This window comes from Perca fluviatilis, chromosome 16 (genome assembly GCF_010015445.1).
Source record: "Perca fluviatilis chromosome 16, GENO_Pfluv_1.0, whole genome shotgun sequence".
Lineage (NCBI taxonomy): Eukaryota > Metazoa > Chordata > Actinopteri > Perciformes > Percidae > Perca > Perca fluviatilis.
The window spans coordinates 18766007-18786275 of NC_053127.1; the positions used below are offsets into that span (position 1 = coordinate 18766007).

Genomic DNA, 20269 nt, shown 5'->3' on the forward strand with positions numbered 1-20269 from the left:
GAATCCTCCATTTTGCATTTCCAGGTAATAGCCTCAGTTCTGATGCTGACGAGAGAGATCAGTGACAACAAGACCCTCACCATTAAGTCCAGCTACCACACAGAGTACCAGCAGTCGCGTAAGTAGAAAATATTCAACATGCGTACACACGTGTTAATCCTGTGACATTTAGCAATGTATAGAAATTATTGTTTGATTAGAGAACCGATTTAAAAACAAGTGCTGAAACAGTACAGTACCTAACAATATTATAAAGCTGCTGGGATATACAATAATAGTTTACGTTGTTCTGTATACTCTATCATCATGTTCCCTTAGATGTACCTGACTTCCTGCGAGAGTGGCAGACGTCTCCAGTGGCGGACTCTGGCCTCAGCTCCACCTCCAACTCTTCTTCTGCCAGTCTGGGTGGCGGCAGCACTGCAGGCAGTGTTGGAAATCTGCCCCTCGTAACACCTGATGACCTGGAAGACCTTGAGGATACACCCAATGAAACGGACGAGAAAACAAACAAACTCATCGAGTTCCTCTCCACCAGGTACGCACTCCTACGGTGACATTTTGTGCAATTCTAGAAGTTTGGCGAACAAATGTTCGCGTGTGTGTATAAATCTCACTATAGTGCACACTGTGTGCACTTTGCACATACTTAAGTGCTTGTGTAACATGTATGTGGTGCTACTGGTGGTGGGTATACAGTGCCTGGAGTACTGTGTTGTTGTTGCTCAGAGCGTTTGGGCCGCTGTGGGTGCATGAGGACATCACACCAAAGAACCCCAACTCCAAGAGCACGGATCAGCTCTCCAACTTCCTACGCCACGTCGTCTCTGTCTTCAAGGAGTCCAAGTCAAGTGAGAAACCGCTCACGTTAATGCCAAATGTCTTTCACTGTTTATCAGAAATATCAGGGCTCACTTATTACCTTATGGTTTATGTGTAGCATTTCTGAAAATCCATATTCCATTTTCAAATGATTTGTTTAAAGCCTTCTTCTGGGTTCTGCCATGAGGCAATCCACAAGACTGCAGACATGCAAAATCCAACACTTTGGCACAACATGCACAATAAAGTCTAGGGGCAAATAGAGGCTGCCAATCTTTTCAACAATTCTGTAATTTTGTTAAAAGTGATAACCCTTATCTCCAAACAAACCTGCATGTGTGTTTGTGTGTGTCTTTATGTGTCTTTGCATCCATCTGTTCATACAGACTTCCACCTGGAGCATCAGCTGAGCGATGTGGCTTTACAGACGGCTCTGTGCAGCTCCTCACGTCACTATGCTGGCCGCTCTTTCCAGATCTTCAGAGCCCTCAAACAGCCAATAAACAACCACGCAGTCTCTGACCTGGTCTCACGCCTCGTTGAGGTGGTGGGAGAACACGGAGACGAGGTGCAGGTGAGCGAGAACAAGAGATTGTCGGGTTAGAGACCGTATATGAGAGAACTACTACAGCACTTAACAGCCTCTTTACTGTGCAAATGAGAATGCATTCTGGTGTGTTTCAGGGCTATGTGATGGAGGTGTTGTTGACACTGGAGTCAGTGGTGGTGAATCTAGCAGAGTGTCTGAAAAACAGCGATCTTATGGCAGCTCTAACCAGGTAAATTAGAATTTAGTCTTTATTTTGCTAAATCATCATGTAATTTTCCTTCTGGTTTGATACAAGGCCACCGCATGCAAGTATATTCATTTTTACTGTGTTTTATTCACAGGACATCCTCACCAGACTTCATGACTAGTGAAAAACTGATGAACAGAAAGAGTACAGGTCAGTTAAACTTCCCTGGCCCAGGATTTGTCGGTCTGTCGTCACAACGCCACCAGCGCTCCTACTCGGTCCCCAAGAAGTTTGGCGAGTGCGGCCATCAGTCGAGTGATCCTCCTCGCAGTGCAACTCTGGATCGCATACAGGCAAGAAAGAAAGATCGTTGTTTAGTGTGACACCATAATGCTGGAGCAGACTTGTTGAACACAGTACATCTCACTAATTCAGCGTTATATTTAATTTTCAACCCACAGGCCTGCAACAGTCATGGCCTTGCCCGGACAGGTAGAACCTCCGGGTCCTGCACATCATCAACCAATCGTATTGATCCCAGCGTTCTATCGGATCCTGCCCATGTTTCCCATCCTTCAACAATACTGGCCACAGTCTTCTGGGTGGCGGTGTCCCTCATGGAGTCAGACTTTGAGTTTGAATATCAGATGTCACTTCGCCTTGTTCACAAGTTGCTGTCAAAGGTAGATGAGATGAATCTTACTAATCTTAGAGGGGAAGCTATGTAATTGTAGAAGAAAAAGTTTGGACAGAGATAAGACTAGAAGCAGAAGAGTGGAAGCAAATTCTGAAGGCTGTGCTGCTCCTTACTACCAACTGGACCAACTGAGTCATCCTCAGAGCCACACGTGGCGAAAATGTTTTATTATATTTTTAAAATTAAAGCTTCCTGTCCTATAAAAATAAAGGGATTCCCAGCTATCAACACTGTGCAGATGTATGAGCAAGTTGTCAGAATACATTTAAGGAGGAAACTAAATAATACAATCAACTTCCAGTTTCAGTTTAACATAAATTACTCTAATTTCCCAGGTGCCCTTAGACAGAGCAGAGAACCGTGAACGCCTCGAGAAGCTGCAGGCTCAGCTGAGGTGGAGCGGGTTCTCTGGGATTCAGCAGCTTTTGTTGAAGGGTTTTACCTCCCAGGCCACTTCTGACCTCACCTTACAGCTCTTCTGCCAGCTCACACCAGTCTCCCGCGTCCCGGTTGTCGACAGCTCGCAGTCTGTAGGTAGGTACTGGGGACCACGGTAATCTTCAACCTGTATTATTTTATTAGCTCGAAACAGACAAAGTTCAGAGTTTTCATTTATACTGGGTGGTGTTGGAAGTTAAACAACTTTTGTCTGTGCAGGTTTCCCTCTGAATGTTCTGTGTCTGTTGCCTCACCTGGTGCAGCACTTTGGCCATCCAACTCAGTTTTGTAAGGAGAGCGCTGAGAGGATCGCACAGGTACGGTGCAATTCTTCACTTGATCCTAGTCTAGGTTACTATAGTTTCCTTTGCTTAACTTCTGTTTCCTTTGAGTTAGGTTAGGCTTTATGTGGCAATAAGCAGTTTTTTGTCTATATAAAAAAAAAAAGGAATGGGGATAAAAACATGCACAGAAAAGATAAGCACAAGCTCTCTCTTTCGCTCTCTCAGGTGTGTTTAGAGGAGAAGAACACAAAGCTGTCCCATTTGGCTCATGTGATGACTCTCTATAAGACACGTTCCTACACACGGGACCCTTTCTCCTGGGTCAGTGTGGTTTGCCGCTACCTCCATGAAGCTTTCTCCAACATCACACTCAACATGGTCACCTATATGGCTGAGGTTAGTGCTGATAAATATGCATTGCATACCTTATTTCTAGGTATACATAGTTAGCATTTTCCCAGTGTGGCTACAAGGATACACTACAAGTATTATGCTCAACTCAATGTATTTTAGGATAGCACGTTTGGTGTCTACTTTTGGTGAAATTTGACAGTGTTTGTGAAGTAAGGACAGCTAGTTAGTGGTCCATTTCTCCAGTGAGCTGCTGAGCACTTTTCAGTAATAGCAGCAGTTTGTAAATAGCAGTTTGTAAAGAATAATCCAATCACCTGCATGTACAGTCTAGTGGTATATTGGCCATACACCCACTGACATTGCCCCTAAGCAAGATGAATGTAGTGGTTGCATGCTTTGTCAGTCACTGAATGTCTCCCTTTATCTGTCAGTTGCTGGATAAGGGCCTTCCCAGTATGCAGCAGTCTCTCCTTCAGATCATCTACTGCCTGCTCAGCCATATGGACCTGACTGCTGTACAAGTCAAACAGTTCAATGCTGATGTCACAAAAACCATTGAGAAGTTTGTCCAGGTAACTATCCTACAGTACTTTGTGTTAGCTGAATTGTATTCCACTGTGTGTTATTGTGTGATATAAAGTATGCACTGCTGTGCTTTTATACTGTATACTGTTTGTGATTCCATAGACAATACACTGGAAAGATGCCTTAAACATCTTGAAGCTGGTGGTATCACGCTCTGCCAGCCTAGTTCATCCGGTGTACCGCCACTCGAAGAGTGACCTGTCCAACCTGGAGGTCAGCAGGGTGTGGGACGGTTCCGCCAAGGCTCTGCCTGGAAAAACACTGGACTTTACCTTTGACATCTCTGAGGTGAAGAAGCAACAAAATAAAATGGACATTCTGTCCCACCACTCACTTACACTTACAGTACTGAGCATTTTTCAGAAGTTTCGGAGAAAAAAAGAGGACTACATGTCAAAAGTGTTTGTGATATTCAAACCACTCAAACATTTTCATGAGGGCCTGCTTCTCTGTTTTCTTTACAGACTCCAGTGATTGGCCGTCGGTTCGACGAGCTCCAGGGTTCAGGGGGCAGAGAGGGGAAGGCCAGAGCCATGGCTGTAACCCGCAGTACTTCCTCCACCTCCTCTGGATCCAACTCCAACACCATCCTGGTGCCTGTCAGCTGGAGGCGACCACAGTCCTCTCAGGTAGAGTTAGGCCTTCCCATTCAGGTATCGCCACATCAAAATGTTTATGTCTGTCACTGTTTATGTACTTTTCTTTATTTAGCTTATGTGTTAAGTCTTTGGTATGGTATCTCAATGCTGCTTGGTTTTGTAACACTATCAACAAACAGTCAATTTGTAATATCGTAACAACCGCAAATATTAGAGTTGCCACTACGTGATATATTCAATTACGTACTGGCTCAGACTTTTCTATCTTTTCAAAGTCATATTTCTCTGCAGGTGCTTGCCCAAGTGTTATTGCACAAGCCAAAACCATGCTAGACTTTGTATAAAATGTAAATGCTAAATATAGTAATAATATAAGCCAGATAACTTATCTAAAAGCTTGAATCCACACACAACTGGTGTAATCTTAGCAGTGTACAGTAAAATGAGCAATTTTAGAAAATAAAATGTTTACGCTGCCACTCGATGCATTCAGTTCAGTTTAGTCAACAGTCAACACAAAATCTTGGAGGTTTCTGTAAGCAACTCCTGCAAATAAATCGTTGTTCATGAAAACAAACAAAAAAACAAATCTGTTTGGTACTATCTGATGCTGTTTTGAGTTGTAAGCGGCATATAACCTTCAGCGTAAAACCTAAAAGGCCAGAAACAAATGCTGAAACATTGTAATCAATGTCAGCATTTTTATTCTGGCAAGTAAACTAAATGGTCAATATTAGGGCTGCACAATATTATCGCTTTTTTATCGTTATCACGATATCAACTGCCGCCATAAACTCATCGCGAAAGGCTGCAACATATCGTAAAGGAAACTCAGAGATTCGTTTTGTTAGTTGAAAGAAAATATGAGTAGAAAACTGCACTTTAAAGTGTTACTGTCATTCTTTTTTTAGTGGTGCCTTTGATATTCAATTCAATGTTCAATTTGTTCGATAAAAGAATGTTGAAAATGATTTCCTTTCATGCGTTTTAAGTTCAAGAAGCAATTTGTTGTATTTCAGCAGAATACTGAAAGCAGCAAAAATGCAGAACTGAGTGCACTTTAATATCGGTTTATTTATCGCAAAGTAATATCGTTATCGCGATATTCAACGATGCTATCGCATGTCGCATATTTTCCTCATATTGTGCAGCCCTAGTAAATATAATCATTTCATTTCTGATATTTTACACATATATAAAAGAATGGACACTGTGGGCCTACACCCCTTAGCTTGATTATAAGTGATTATAATTGCATGTTAGTGAATATTGGTGTGCAAATGAGTTTAATGTCCCATTCATCATGTCTCAATGCACTGTATAGCTATCATGCAAATGAAAAAGGAGAGTACCAACGTTAATCTACGCTGCTCCTGGCGAATAAAGGTTTTCTAAACATTATTCTATTATTATGACTATATACTGTAGGAATGTGCAGAATAGGTATTTAGGAAAAGTCGGGGCAGGAGAGAAACATAGCAATAACAATGACGGAATAAGCCAAGAAAGAGAAGAGTTTATGTCTATTTCCTCTCTGATTAATACTCTTTTATTTATTTCTGTCTTTCTCCTACATTCAGAAAAGAACCAGAGAGAAGCTGGTGAATGTTTTGTCTCTTTGTGGACAAGAAGTTGGACTCACCAAGAACCCATCTGTAAGCTAACTCCCATCTCTTGTTTGCTCTACCTGTACTATCTGCTCATTTACAGTCTACAACAATCTGAAAAAGGACAGAAGTTTCTTTTCTTTTAGGAAAAATTGTGTTCTCTGTTCTCTTTTTTTAAAAGTCAAACTTTTTATTGAAATGAAATATAAAATGATTAACCTGAGCGAGGTCCACCAATCTTTCCAGATATTTAAGGAGAATATTATTCTATTGGCTCTATTGTTCATTAGAAAAAATGATGTTTTTATGTAAACTTCCCCAGGTTTACTGTGACGTGTACATTTCTTGTTGTTGTTGTTGCTTCCCTTCAGGTGATCTTCTCATCGTGTGGCGACTTGGACATGATGGAGGTGCGGGAGAGTGGTGTGTCATCAGAGGAGGGCGGAACCAGAGAGGACACGCTAGACGACACCGCCAGCGAGCAGCAGTTCAGGGTTTTCAGAGACTTCGACTTCCTGGACGTGGAGCTGGAGGACGGAGAGGTGAGGTTCATAGTCCGTTGTATTTTACCCACGGTCACTTTGAGTGCAAAACTCACTTGCTTTTAACTGTAGATAGTAAATTATATTTCCCTTTCCTTCCCTTTAACCTTTATTGCCTGTTTCATTTGTCTGTCTTTCTTTAACATCAATATATTTGAAATGTATTTCTCTGTCCCTCCTCCTGGTCTCTCTCTCTGTCTAACTCTGTGTCTCTCTCTCTTCCCCTCGCTGCCTAGGAGCTCCAGGTAAGGTCTCTCACACTGAGCACTTACATTAGCTTTTATCAGCGTTGTGGTGTTGCTGGCTCCTTTGTTTCACGATGAAAAAAAAAAAGGATGATTGTGCTTCATTTTGCGCTCACAGCTTGGTTGCAGAACTACATTTTTGACCTTATTGCTATTTGTCATAATGGAGATAAATGATACTGTATGTCTTTATGGGGAAAAAGATTATCATATTGAATGCAAACAGTCTTTCCAGCATATTTTCATGCAATGAATAACATTTTGCATCTTGTGCTTGTCATCAGACGCTCTTAGACTATTCGTTATCTTGAAGGTTAACATGAAAATGTTATTCTCACTGCTACCATGGCCTCTGCCCTTGTCTTCCAATGTGTATGTGTGTGTGTGTTTTATCTAGGGCGAGACCGTCGATAACTTCAATTGGGGCGTGCGTCGGCGCTCTCTGGACAGCACAGAGCTGGGCGACATGTTGGAGGAGAGCCAGCACTCAGGCAGCACCCCTAGTCTGGGTCACGAGGACCCCCACGATTCAGACGAGTCCTCTGAAGAAGAGGAGTCTTCGACTAGCCAGAGCCTCTCTCACTCTCAGCTTGTGCGTAGCTTCAACTGTTAGATCAGTGCAACATTAACATCTACTGAAGCCTGAAAAACTTTGTTATTGCAGAATAAGTTGATCAAAGTTATAGATATCCCTGGTTTGCCTTCCTGTTCCAGACTAACCCTTCTCCATCGGAGGAAACCAATCACACCGATTCTCTCTCTACTTCTTACGACACATCTGCCGACCTACAATCCCTCAATGCCACCACACCGGGCCAGGAGGCGCTACATTATGATCACAGGGCGCTACATGTGAGGAATAATACACTAACCTACACACATATGTACTTATGCATATGTACTTTATATCCTAAGGAAAATGTCATACCTTTGTCTCCTCAGGGTAGGGTGTGTGGGGAGGATGAGGACACTCAGGCCCAGGACGACGAACTGTCGCTGAGCGCCCACGAGCTCCCTCACGGCTCAGACTGCGGCGAGAGCCTCACCCTGGAGTTGCCGGGACAACCTCTGGATCATCCACTCAACCTGGATCACAGCCTCAACGCAGACTACTGCCAGCCACCTCTGGACTTTCTAGACCCCAACTGTCTGCCCAGGTGAATGTGACAGACAGGAGTAAAAGAACAGAAAACAATATGGAATATTGTTTCGCTGAAACTTTTTATCAACCTGCAGATTGACTGACAATGGGACTAATCCTCGCTTAAACTGCAGTCTAAGTGCTTATTTTAATCTGTCACAACCAGATTGCTTGTGCATACTGCATTGGGACAGATCAGGTCATTTATTATATGAATTCACAATGAATTGTGCTGTAAATACTTTTCTTAGATATCTAATTTTCATTTGGATTCTCATATATGCAAACCCCCAGTTAAATAATGATAATGCTTCATGAAATTAGACTTTAAGCCTTGTGTAAGTAGCTAAATCATTAAATAGAAACACCGCTACATACAGTATGTGGGTAATATTAGGTTGAATGCAAATTAGCAGTATGTCTTAACCCCTATAAGCTGTATATGTTATATCCCTGATTCAGGTTCAGTGTGTGATTGTTTTTCTTTGTTGCCGCAGCTGGTGTTGCATTTATTGTCCTGTTTTTCAGACATGTTGTCTAATATTAAATAATTCCTCTTAAATAATTCCTATTAGATGATTTCTTTTAATCCTGGCCCTTGCAGTGCCCCCTGTAACCTGTATATTAGACTATTTAAAAAAAAAAAAAAAAGAAACGTCAATAATATTTCACCAAATACTACTTGAACAGAGGCCATCGCATCTAACTTTAATATAATCCCATGAAGTAGCTGGGCACTTGATTTTGATATAACACCTTTTTGGGGGGAAGGTATCAAAACCTTTTTTCTTTGTACCCCCATTTCTTCCCCATTTCCATGGCACCAGCTTACGTGATGATGTAGATGACTTGGAAGACCTTGGTTTTCCTCCTCCCCCCTCTCCATTTTTCTCCGCCATCTTGGCTGCCTTCCAACCCACAGTGTGTGACGATGCTGAGGAGGCATGGCGTTGTCACATCAACCAGCTCGTGACCGACTCAGATGGGTCCTGTGCCGTCCACACTTTTCAAGTCTTCTCATCTCTCTTTAAGGTAAATCACAGGAAGGATTAGTTGAAATCATTCATAATTCATCATACTGTGTATGTATATGTATATGTCACTGTTTCGCTGTTAGTAACTATGATGCTCTTTTTTTCTCTTCAAGCAAACTCTCATATTCTGTAAGATTTACATGCATGTGCAGTATGCGCAAGAGTACAATCATTTCTTAAACTTTCTTTCTTCCCCAGAACATCCAGGGTAAATTCTGCATCCTGACAACTGATGTTTCCACTTACCTTGGAGAGGGCTTGAGGGGCATCGGATCGAAGTTCCTCAGGTCCTCACAGATGCTAACCACATGCTCAGATTGTCCTACAATCTACATCGATGCCGACACGGTGAGTAATGCTGGCAGATAGAATTGACTCGCTGTTGATTTCAGCATGTTGGTTGGATCAGCGCGTGGTAGTCCGTAAACAGTGGGAAATGGAATTGGTGTTCTCTATCATATCGAGACTATCTCTCCACAGAGTTACATATTCCATATGTACGGGGGACTGACCCACTGGGGCAGTTGACGTGGATACCACTTTAAGACACACCACTATGTGGCCCATGCTTGGGCATAAAAGGCTCGGGTGTGCATGGGTTCACTGATTTACATTGATTGAAACGGTATCTGAGCGGCATTGCCCTGGAGAGAGTCTCCTTCACTCAGAGAACCAAGGTTACCTTGTAACCGAACGTTAAATTAGTCAGGCAAGTCTAACGCATTGAACACATTATTCACCTCCTTTCTTTGTGTTGGTCTTTCCAGATCATGTCCTATGGTCTCCTTGAAAAGATGAAGTTCAGTGCGCTGGAGCTGCAGGAGTACCTGGACACCTACAACACCAGAGAAGACGCAGCTGTATCGGTAACTTAACCTCTACATTTTATTGATAAATTGATAAATGTTTTCATGTGTGACAAACTAACAAAATATTCACCATCCCTCCTCTTTTCCACCCTCTCTTCCTACTCTTGTCGCCTTACGTTTTTCCTTCAGTGGCTAAGGAACTGTAAGGACACATTTCCCAGGTGCCCCGGTGACAGTGTGGTTACCTGCCAGCCTGGAGACTCAGAGGAGAAGGTATAGGCAACTCGTTTACAAGTTATTTACTGCAACATGCAGATATCTAGAGGCAAACACGCTCAACATATGAGTCACTTCTGCATCTGGGCTTTGTATTTCTGTTTCTCGTTTCTTCTTTGCTCCTTTTGTGATTTTGTCACACTGAAATGTCTGCTTTCTTCGCATGTTTGCTGGGTGTTATCTAGTTTCTCCTTTTGACTTTTTCCCCCCAGCCACCAATCACTAAAAGAAGCTACTGGATATTATACTCTGTTGACCAATTGTTGATAGCTTGACTTCGAATAGTCATGGTTTACTGGTTTTACATGTACTGTGCATGTGTTTGATTGACGCTTTGTCTTCCTCTCACTTCACTCTGACGCCCTAACATGCTCTCTCGCTGTCTAGCAAATGGAGTCTCTTGCAGTAAGTTCTCTTACAAGTTTTCTCACTCCACTGCCTCTTAATTAAACTGCTTAATTTACTTTGCACAAGACAATCAGCTAGTCGTGTTTGTGTTTGTATTCCTTTGCATGTGTGTATATATGTGGTGTTTGTGTTATTGTGTCTGTGTGTTTTGTGCTACTGATGAATCAGTTTCTTTTTTAATGTCTTCTAGCAACTGGAGCTTTGTCAGAGGCTCTACAAGCTGCATTTCCAGCTTCTCCTACTGTTCCAGTCCTACTGCTCGCTCATTGGTCAAGTTCATGCCATCAGCTCTGTGCCTGAGGTGAGCCCAATCATAGCACAGAAAGGCAGTGGCTCAGACAAACAGAAACAAAGAAAAAACAAAAAAAACACCAGCTATACAGCAGAATCCTGGTTGGATATACCATCCAAACGCTCATGGAGCTTTACAACACACATACAGACATGCAACATTAGATTTACAGAATACAAGTTACATAATGTATCCACTCAAATGTAAATATGCATGTACCTCGTAAAGGCGGTCCATTAGCACCCACAGTTATATCAAGGTAAGACGCCTCCCAGACTCTGGGCTCTCATAGTTTTTAATTTCCTTAACGGCTGGCAAGACCGACTGACCCTGATGTCAGTTCCACCTGGCTACATTATGAGATAGTTTGTTCTTCCAAAAAAAGTGTTTTAAAAATGAACACATAACATTTTTAAATAAATAATTTTTTTAGCTGGCAGCTATTTAAGTGAATCTTGAATCTTAAATCTAAATATATATAAACGTTCCTTCTGTGATGTCTTAAAAGCACACACACACACACACACACACACACACACACACACACTCAAACTCAACCACCATCTGTTTCCCTCCCACTTCATAGCTGCTGAACATGTCTCGAGAGCTCAGTGATCTGAAGACCAGCCTGCAGGCAGCAGAGGCGTCTGTAGCCAGCGACCTGGAACACAAACACTTGGCTCACACTCACGCACACGCCTCCCAGGTGGCAGCCATGGTTGTGCCCAGCTTCTCCACCTCGGAGGCAGCTGTGCAGGCCATACTGGAGTGCCTTAAGAACCATGAGTTCACCAAAGCTGTGCGCTACATCCAGGAGTGCAGGTGGGTAACAATTCTGTCAAAACTCCTACACTAGATGGTGGTTGCTAGATGATATCGACATCCAGTAGTTTGTGCTTATATACTTAAATATGGGTATGTCCCAATATCACAATTACTTGGAGTAGGAAAGTATATATAGAGGTTTACTCCTCGACGCAGCAGCCGCGGGTTTGACTCTGACCTGCGGCCTTTTGCTCCATGTCGTTCCCCCTCTCTCTCCCCTTTCATGTCTCCATCTGTCCTGTGAAATTAAAGGCCTAAAATGCCCCAAAAAAATAATCTTAAAAAAAAAGAAATGTAGTGAAAACTGTATTGAAGCCAGTACTGTGTTTTCAGTAAGGCAGTGATTCTGCAGGCAAATGCCTCCCACATATTCAGTAGTAAAGAAACTATTGGATACATTATGTGTTAAAGGTGCAGTAAGTGATTCTGCGCAAAGATTGTTGATATTTGAACTCAACTGCCAAACAAATACAACCCCCCCCCCTTCATAAGCTCCGCCCTCCAGATTCACGGACAGAGAACTACTGGCAAGCACATTCAAATTCTGCCCCCCCCCGCTCCTACCATCAACTGTTGCCGCCTGTTGCTGATTGGCTGGAACAGTGTTTTGTGGCTCTTGCACTCCTTTCTGTTTGTTTTCCATTTACACAGCCTGGGCTGTGTACCAACACCAGTTTTGTTTTACCCACACAGAAAACAGAGAGCTAGGTGACCGTGAGGAGATATTCACTGATTTTGACATAGGTGTATTGGATTAACATCACTTACTATACCTTTAAAGTGTTGGTTAAAATAAACACTTGGTTTATATAGCTATGATATTGACCAATGACACTTTTTTGTTTTGTTTTTAAATCTCGTTTTCAGGAGGCAGTGGCCCAGTGGCGTGTTTGGTGGCAGCTCAGAGAGCGAGGTCCAGACACTGCTCAATGTCTACTTTCGCCACCAGACGCTGGGCCAGACGGGCACCATTGCCCTGGTTGGTTCTCGCCAGGACCTCAGCCTGATCTGCTCCAAGCTGCTGGAGCTCAACGGGGAGATCCGAGATATGATCCGCCGCGCCCAGGGTTACCGGGTCGTCACAACCTACCTCCCCGACTCCAGCGCGTCCGGGACCAGCCTCTGACAGGAGCTCAGGAGCCCCCCACCCCCTCCTTCCCCACCCTTACCTCCCCCGTCACTGCAACCATTGACCCTTCCGAAGCCATCTCCACGGCCCTTCTCATCTCAGCCTGCTCTCACAGAGGAGGCCCAGCAGCCACATACCTGGCCCCTGCCTCCTCCTGTCTATCTGCTGCCCCGGCTGCACAGCTCCAGACAGTTACCTGCCTACCGCCCTGCCCAACACCAGAACCATATTTAGACCTTCACCCAAATCTTTCTCTGCTCTCCTCATCCACTGTAGACCACGATACCTCTTCATTTGATTTTCCCAAACCCCCTGACCTGTTCTTATCGCATAGCTGCTCAAACACACCAGGCCAGCCAGATTTCCCACTGCCGCACACACAAGAGCCAAGGAGGCGTTATCTCGATGAGAACACTAACAATTATTATCCTTTCAGAGGACATTCATCACACAGTTCCCCACTGTTACATATACACAGCAGCAAACCCATATCTCGTACATCCAACATGCTCCCGACCGTAGCCTCAGAACCTACCTTGCTTACACACTCTGACACAAACGCGTATCCCATCCCCCCTCGGGGTTCACATCTCCCTCATTTCCCCTCCTCTCCATTCAAACACTCAAGCCCATCCCCAATTGTACATCCAGGCCATGACACAGTGTTAACCCATGGGCCTTCTCCATCTTCCTCCCTTCTCCCTCCCCCACCTCCCCCTCCCTGTCCCACCGGCCCAGGAGAGGCTGCAGCGTGGGGTTGTTGTTGCTCCCTCGGTGGAGCTGCTGCGCCCGTATCTCGCTACCTTGGGAAGGTGGGGCACGCCGCCCTGCCCCTATTGAAAGCAGGGGGGCTCCTGAATGCTGAACCGTCAGACGTCCAGACCTGAGACGTAAACCTACCATGCCAGAGGACCTAAAGAGTGTATGAATCCAAATGCCTGAATCCAACTGTTCCTGAGCAACCCTCAGATCTTTGTATCTAAACAGGAGAAGATTACACCCCAGAGATACATGCCGATTTTACACTTTAAGAACATTGAATCATGTCCCAGACACAGTGGGATGTATCACGGAACCCACTACAGACTGCTGCTTGCTGCCTACTGATAAAGACGACCTGATTCTATACGAGGGCTAACTTCGTTTTACGGCTACATGTTGTGAATTGATGTGCTCCTAGTTTAAATCCTGCTCGATGGTCATCATTCAGCACTAAATCTATTCTGCACCTGAGGACCTGTGAAGTTGCTTCCCAGAGGAACTCAAGCCCTGATTGAACTTGATTGACTGTTGCTGCCTCCTTCAAGAAGGACATAGTTTGTTGGTAGTATCATTAGAGAGACAGTGAGGAAACTACCTGTGACACTATGTAACATCACTGGTAGAGTTTTCACTATTGCACTAAATGGAGTTTTGGTATAAGTTTTTAAAAAGTTGTTACAGAAAGGAGGTTACTGTTTGTTCTGTTACTGTGAGAGAAGAGGCTGTTACTTTCTCTGAGGAGAAGCCAAAAGCTGCATTAACTTTTCTCTCCTGTTGCGTCTACTGTTTTGAGACCTCCTTTAAAGGAAATAGTGCAATGCATGACGCATTTGAATGCTTTCTACTGTACTAGTGTCCCTTTTGCTCCCTAAAAGTCTGACCTCTCCAGACTGACTGAAAGACTGATTGACAAAGAGCAGATGCAGAATATTCAAGTGTAATTCCTCATGCTGCCGTTGCTCTGTTTATATTCTGTATCAGTGAACCAGCTTTTCTCCTGACTACTGTTGTAAACATTGGTAGACTAATCATGCCATTATCTGTGCACTGCTCTGTGGCAAGTTGTAGCATCATTGAGAGTACACACACACACACTGTATATTTCTCACTGTCCTAAACTGTTACACGTTGACCTTATGTGTTCACATGCCAAGCAGATAGTGGATGTACACACTCAAACATGTCTTTCTATCTGTATACTCTTAATAGTTATGGGCACACAACCATTGTAGCATATGTTTGTGTGTGGTTTGTAGTTACCTTACACGTAAGGGATATGCTGACATTCAGCACTCATTGACGTTCAAAACAAAACCTGTGCTACTACTGAAGTCCAACACTTCCTGTCATTAGCCCCCCCCCCCCCATTTGCTGTACAAATGTCTTTTTCCTATTTATATCTGATCAGCTATAAATCAACACTCATTTGACTTAGGTTTTATATCGTTTGTTCTCTCAACTCAAACTGCCATGCATGCATCTTCTGTGTACTGTATGAGGTGTTTGAAATATTTATTAACAAAAATCCTATTTTATCTGAAAGATATGTTTGTATGAGGTACAAAAGGGAGCTTTAAGCTCATGCGGGTATGTTTTTTCTTTCCTGTGTGTGGGAGAACGTGTGTGCATGCCAAACAAGAAATTGCACATTTTTAAAGCTTTTTAGATGAAGACTGTAGTTGATTTTTTTTTTTTTTTTTCACCTTGTAAATACTTTTACAGCCTTTGTGAAGTTGTTTTGATTTGATGCTCTGTTCAAGTCGGTGTCAAAGTAAAAGACATATCAAATTATTTCTTGTCCTTTCACTTAAAATCTCACATTTAACATTTTTCAATTGCATATGCATATTAACATACTGTACATTTTAACATACCATACATTTGAAATTTAGGACCATCTCTGGCTTTGACACTACAGAACTAAACTGTTAATTCTGTGTAAAGACCATTTAGTATTTGAGTTTATATTTTGCTGAAAGTTGCATGCATTCAAGCAGCCATTAGTCAAACCAAACCGCTCTAAATGATTGTGCCAAAATATAAAGATCAAGGTTTTAAATGAGTGCAAATTCAGTATCATCTACAAGAACTTCAACTTTTGACATGTAGTACATTTATTGCATAAACAGTTTCTTCTTACAAAACAGTTTAGCTCCAGGATTAATGAAGGGAAACAAAGACAGCCTTTTTGAGAAGTTGCTTCCAAAAAACAAACCAAGACAGAGACTCACCTACTCTCTGGTAGGAGAATTTATGAATCTTTTCAAGTCTGTTACTGGAGACAACTTCCATTTGTGATATGTACAGGTACTAGATGTCTGCTCAGGAATAGAGCATGGGGCAGCTCAGACAATGTATTTGTAGCTGTAGGTGGCATCACAGGACAACCTCATGCCCTTGCATCGACAACACAGGTCCTGGCGGTGAGGCCTCTTCATGTTAATGTGCCTCTGCTTCTTCTCACAGCTGCAGCAAGTCTGAGAGCAGCCCTGAGACACAGGGAAGAAGAGCAAGCATTCGGGATGTTTCTGACCCCTGTTTAAGGTTGCTCCAGTTTTAAGAAATTTGAAAAAAATTTAGAGACTTGATTACCAATTTACTCTTTGAGCAAGACAAGTAGATGTACCTTGCAGAGGATGGATTCCACTCTGTATGGGTTGAACCCCACCTGACACTTCCTGCAGAGCTGCTTATAGTACACCTGACAAAATACAAAAATATTTAATCCACATTATTATGAATGCAGAATTTGCCAAACCTAAATCAGTGCATGCTAAACCATAGATTGCAGTAAACAATAACCTACCTTACTGGTTCCAGAGATGCACCACACATAAGCACTCTCCCACCGGATGTTGCACTTTTTGCAGTGGAAAAAGCCATACCTCTGCTCCAGGAACTGAAATACAGACAAATTGTCATTGTCAAACATTTATTAAGTGTATTTCTATTACAGATTATTTTGAGCCATTTTATTTTAACTAACTTAAATCATATTTATATGCATCATTTTGCATTGGCTTGTTTCTTTTAACTTTGATCTTATGTCTTATTTAAAACCTGTTGAATTGACTTGTTGAAAAGGTGCTATAAATTGAAAATGTGTTTGGAAACCTGCACCACCTAGGTAGAGAATGAACAAACATAAGAGTCTAAATGTGGGTCTTTGTTAGGCTACCTCTCGATCTTGATGCCCTGCTTGAAGGTTTCTTGTAAATCTAATTAAGACCTTCATTATGCAGTTTTCTGCATTTTGAGTTAATGTATTTAATCAAATTACAACACAGTCTTTATAGGCCTCAGTGTAGAAAAGAGGGGGACTTGCTAGGGACCTTAGTGTTCCTAAGTGAAAAATATGTTTAAGTTATCACAGTGGCAATATGTGGATGTGAATCCAAGGAAAGTCGCGCTCTTCAGGGGTTCCTGAGAAACCCACCTGAAAGCTGGACCCCTTGGAAGACCTGTGGAAAGTTGGGTTGAAATCCTTCACCGTGTCCTCCCCACTGGGATCAGTCTCATCATGCTTGTCAGACTCTGCTTGTTCGGCGGCTTCAGCTTCTCCTCCACTTCCATCGTCATCACAGAGTTTCTTCTTGAAGATCCTGCGGTCAAACAACGGCGAGTAGATGGAAACGGGCCTCAGGAAACGCATGCTGCTCATTGGTGGCGTGTTGTACAGCGCCTTCCCTTCCGGTTTGAAAACCTCCGGGCTCTTGGGGGGCTTTGAGTACACGGCATGATCGCCCTCCAAGCAGAACAGTGTTTTGGGACCCAGCGAGCACTGCACGATTTTATCCACTTTGGCGTTCACTTGCACGCCGCACTCTTTGGTGTTCGCTTTCTTGAGTCGAGGGGGTAAACTGGGGTTGACCTGGGACAGGATGGCCTTGCAGAGATCCAGGTAGTTGAGGCCCTGGGGGGTCATGAAGCGGCCCTCTGTCTTTCCCCAGCCGCTGTCCTGAGCTGGGTGAGCCCACATCGGGTTAGCGCAGACATTGTACGGTGGAAGCGTGGACAGGAACCCCTCCATCCTGGAGCCATGAAACCAGTCCAAGTTCGCTCTGCTTGGATTTAAACCGTTGCCTTCTTGCAGCACTAATTGGTTGATTGAGAACAGGCCGTAGGCTGTAGGCCTACATCCTCCTATTGTGCTGCCATATTCAGAAATATTTAGGATTCTTTAGCTAGGTTTACAATGTTGTGTTAGAAAACAACCAACCAACATAGTTCTAAATTCTGTGGTTCATTTTAAATTATGAATATTAATTAGTCTTAAATGTTAGATCAAATAGCCAAATGTAGCTATAGGCCTAGGCTATAATTAATTTCAAGCAATGGGTTTATGTTCACGATTAAGGTCTGTGTAGATTAAATGTCTTTTTTTCAGCCTGAAAATATAAATCCACTGTTATTTAGCCTAGTTAAACCCTCTTTCAGCAGCAAAAGTTTAGCCTACTGCTGAAAACGGAGGCAATGTGCCCACTAATCTGTAGGCGTGCACCTCAAACAACTTTTATTAAATATGCTTTCAAGATAAACTTTCACACTTATTACTCTCTGGTTGACTATCAATGTATTTCTAATTTTATGCAGTATGGTGCTTTATTTGAGGGGCGAAAATCTGAAACATATTATATTGGAGGTACCCCTCTAGCTCATGTTGGCCAGAGACGCAGAAGCAAGTTTATCGATGTTCTGTAAACCAGTATGGCAAGTTCTTATGGTGGCTTAAAACCATGTCGATTTCTCAGAAGAATCAAGGAAATCAGCAATTAGTTCCGTTAATGACAAGTGTAGGCTAACCAAAATAAATGCACCTATAGTTTAGGCTACAAAAGGCACAGATGTTCTTGAATGGGAAAGTGTCATTTAAATGAATAGTTTAGCAGGGCAAGGAAAGGGAAAAGTGAAAGGCTCAGAGCATCTGAGAAAACGCTGTATGAAAAGAGGCACACTGACTTGATAAAATACTCTTTAAATAGACAGGGACATCTTTAGAATATGAATAGCACTATTGACAAGCAGCTAAATGGATCGTAAATAGGGTTTACTCGGAAGAAACATGAATGTCACCCTAATTAGAGCATTATGTTTGTTGCGACCCTGTCTAATTTATTAGATCATTTTCGCACACAATAAATACCTCATTTCAAACATTGTTGGTGCGTCCAAATGCTGTCGGAATACTGAGGTTTACATTTTAGATCGATAACTGAACAAGGCAGTAAAGTAAACTGTCAAAATGGCTGTGATGCATGATGTGCTGGTTTAATATCGTATGCCTGTTTCAAAGGAACTAATGCTTTTTTTTAAGGTAGCATAATATATATGCCTATTACAATTAACCACTGAGCAGCATTGGGTAAACAAACCCCGCTCTACATGCTATGAAAAAACAAAATGTTATTCTCCCTCAAAATCGAATTGCCCATTCTCTGTAGGCCTAATAGCTTGATATGTTTTTCAACTATTAGTGTCAGAATAATCTTTACAGGGAAAACTGTCTAATACACTATATTGTCCTAATTAAAACGTGTGTTTGGATTTTCAATAATCTTAAATCTTAAAAAGATATGAATTTGTAATAATTTACATTAGGCCTTAAGGATAATACGGGCACCACTTGAAGGCCTACATGCATTCGCTCTATAGGTGGCGCTACACGCCCATTGATGGTTTGTACCCATGGGCACTGAATCTACACATATTGGCGCCATTTTGGAGCTAGGAGGGGGAAGAGAGCTGCAGAGGAGGACACGATTGATCACAATTCACCATAACAGGTAAGATAATGCATATATAAGCTAATATTTTTTCATTAAAATATCGGAATATTCCAGGTGCTGCTGCGAACAACGAGGTATAACCCAGGATGTATTCGCGGAGTAGCCCGGTTTCCAGCGCTAATAAGCGGAGCGCAGCCCGTTTTGGTCGCCTGTGTTCTCGGCAGCCGTGTCCGATTCACAGCGCTGGTTGACCTGGTCCTGCGGTGCGAAATGGTTAGCTAGTGAAATACTAGCTCGTTTGCTAGGCTCAATTCCCCTGCAGCATGACTCCCCTTGGTTGTATGATTGAGGTCGGGATACTTATAACGATATAACGGTAGTTAGCCGGGTGTTTTGTTCAGTGCAACGTTACTATCTGTCCGCCCTCTGTCACTGAGATTGCTGCTGCTAACGTTAGCTCGGTTACGCTAGCCAGTGTTGTCGCTAGCGAGATGTGCACACCAGCTAGCAGCTAACTAGTTTAGCCACGGTCAACATTACGGCAACAAGGCAGTCTGGCTATATCATAGTCCCTGGCCTTGAAATGCTGTTGTGCCGTAACAATACTCGACTCTATTCATAACATATTTTCCTCTTAATATGCTAACTAATGTTGACAAACATTAACTTATAATTTAGTGGATGTTCCAAAGCTACATTATTTTCGTTGTGACTCATTATTGTGAGCTAACGTTACTTGTACAAGGCGCGTTGCTTTTTTTTATTGCAGAGGAAACGTTATCGTTTCGCAGCGTACATGGTTTATTTAGTGGTTGATCGGTTCCATAATTAATACATTTACCAGATATTAGGGGGATATCTTACTTATGATACATGATTGAAAACGGCACACTTAGCTACTGACATTAAATACGCAAACAAAAGGCTTTGAGCGAAGGAGTAGCGGTTGTAGAAACC

At 42.7% G+C, this 20269-nt stretch overlaps 3 protein-coding genes across 11 annotated transcripts in view; 2 read left to right on the forward strand and 1 right to left on the reverse strand.

Moving 5' to 3' along the window:
* The window catches only part of fryb (furry homolog b (Drosophila)), a 73768-nt gene extending 58391 nt beyond the window's left edge, over nt 1-15377 (forward strand). For 4 of the 8 annotated variants that reach the window (XM_039776876.1, XM_039776870.1, XM_039776873.1 and 1 more), the window contains exons 41-67: nt 25-118; nt 319-538; nt 700-851; nt 1209-1396; nt 1507-1601; nt 1714-1912; nt 2021-2242; nt 2592-2790; nt 2914-3011; nt 3204-3374; nt 3764-3904; nt 4020-4205; nt 4382-4546; nt 6097-6171; nt 6495-6665; nt 6902-6910; nt 7308-7502; nt 7625-7762; nt 7853-8067; nt 8879-9083; nt 9284-9433; nt 9853-9951; nt 10084-10167; nt 10558-10575; nt 10769-10879; nt 11457-11692; nt 12563-15377. In XM_039776876.1, the coding sequence (XP_039632810.1) occupies nt 25-118; nt 319-538; nt 700-851; nt 1209-1396; nt 1507-1601; nt 1714-1912; nt 2021-2242; nt 2592-2790; nt 2914-3011; nt 3204-3374; nt 3764-3904; nt 4020-4205; nt 4382-4546; nt 6097-6171; nt 6495-6665; nt 6902-6910; nt 7308-7502; nt 7625-7762; nt 7853-8067; nt 8879-9083; nt 9284-9433; nt 9853-9951; nt 10084-10167; nt 10558-10575; nt 10769-10879; nt 11457-11692; nt 12563-12821 (4095 nt within the window). In that variant the 3' untranslated portion in view covers nt 12822-15377. The remainder of the gene's footprint in view (nt 1-24; nt 119-318; nt 539-699; nt 852-1208; nt 1397-1506; nt 1602-1713; nt 1913-2020; nt 2243-2591; nt 2791-2913; nt 3012-3203; nt 3375-3763; nt 3905-4019; nt 4206-4381; nt 4547-6096; nt 6172-6494; nt 6666-6901; nt 6911-7307; nt 7503-7624; nt 7763-7852; nt 8068-8878; nt 9084-9283; nt 9434-9852; nt 9952-10083; nt 10168-10557; nt 10576-10768; nt 10880-11456; nt 11693-12562) is intronic. The other 4 variants (XM_039776872.1, XM_039776875.1, XM_039776871.1 and 1 more) reach the window with 3 other exon arrangements.
* A 299-nt stretch (nt 15378-15676) lies between these two features.
* Nucleotides 15677-17640, reverse strand: zar1l (zygote arrest 1-like). Of its 2 annotated transcripts, none has more exons than XM_039776888.1 (4): nt 17023-17640; nt 16393-16485; nt 16213-16287; nt 15677-16075 (listed from the first exon to the last, which is right to left on the reverse strand). In XM_039776888.1, the coding sequence occupies exons 1-4, from the start codon at nt 17614-17616 to the stop codon at nt 15932-15934; spliced, it is 906 nt and encodes a 301-aa protein (XP_039632822.1). In that variant the 5' UTR covers nt 17617-17640; the 3' UTR covers nt 15677-15931. The 2 variants fall into 2 exon arrangements, with proteins under 2 accessions (XP_039632822.1, XP_039632823.1); XM_039776889.1 differs by having other exon boundaries at nt 15959-16075; nt 16179-16287.
* Nucleotides 17641-19243: 1603 nt separating this feature from the next.
* Nucleotides 19244-20269, forward strand: part of pds5b (PDS5 cohesin associated factor B) — a 39608-nt gene continuing 38582 nt past the window's right edge. The window contains exon 1 of the mRNA XM_039776878.1: nt 19244-19369. The gene's annotated coding sequence lies outside the window, so the exon portion shown is untranslated. The remainder of the gene's footprint in view (nt 19370-20269) is intronic.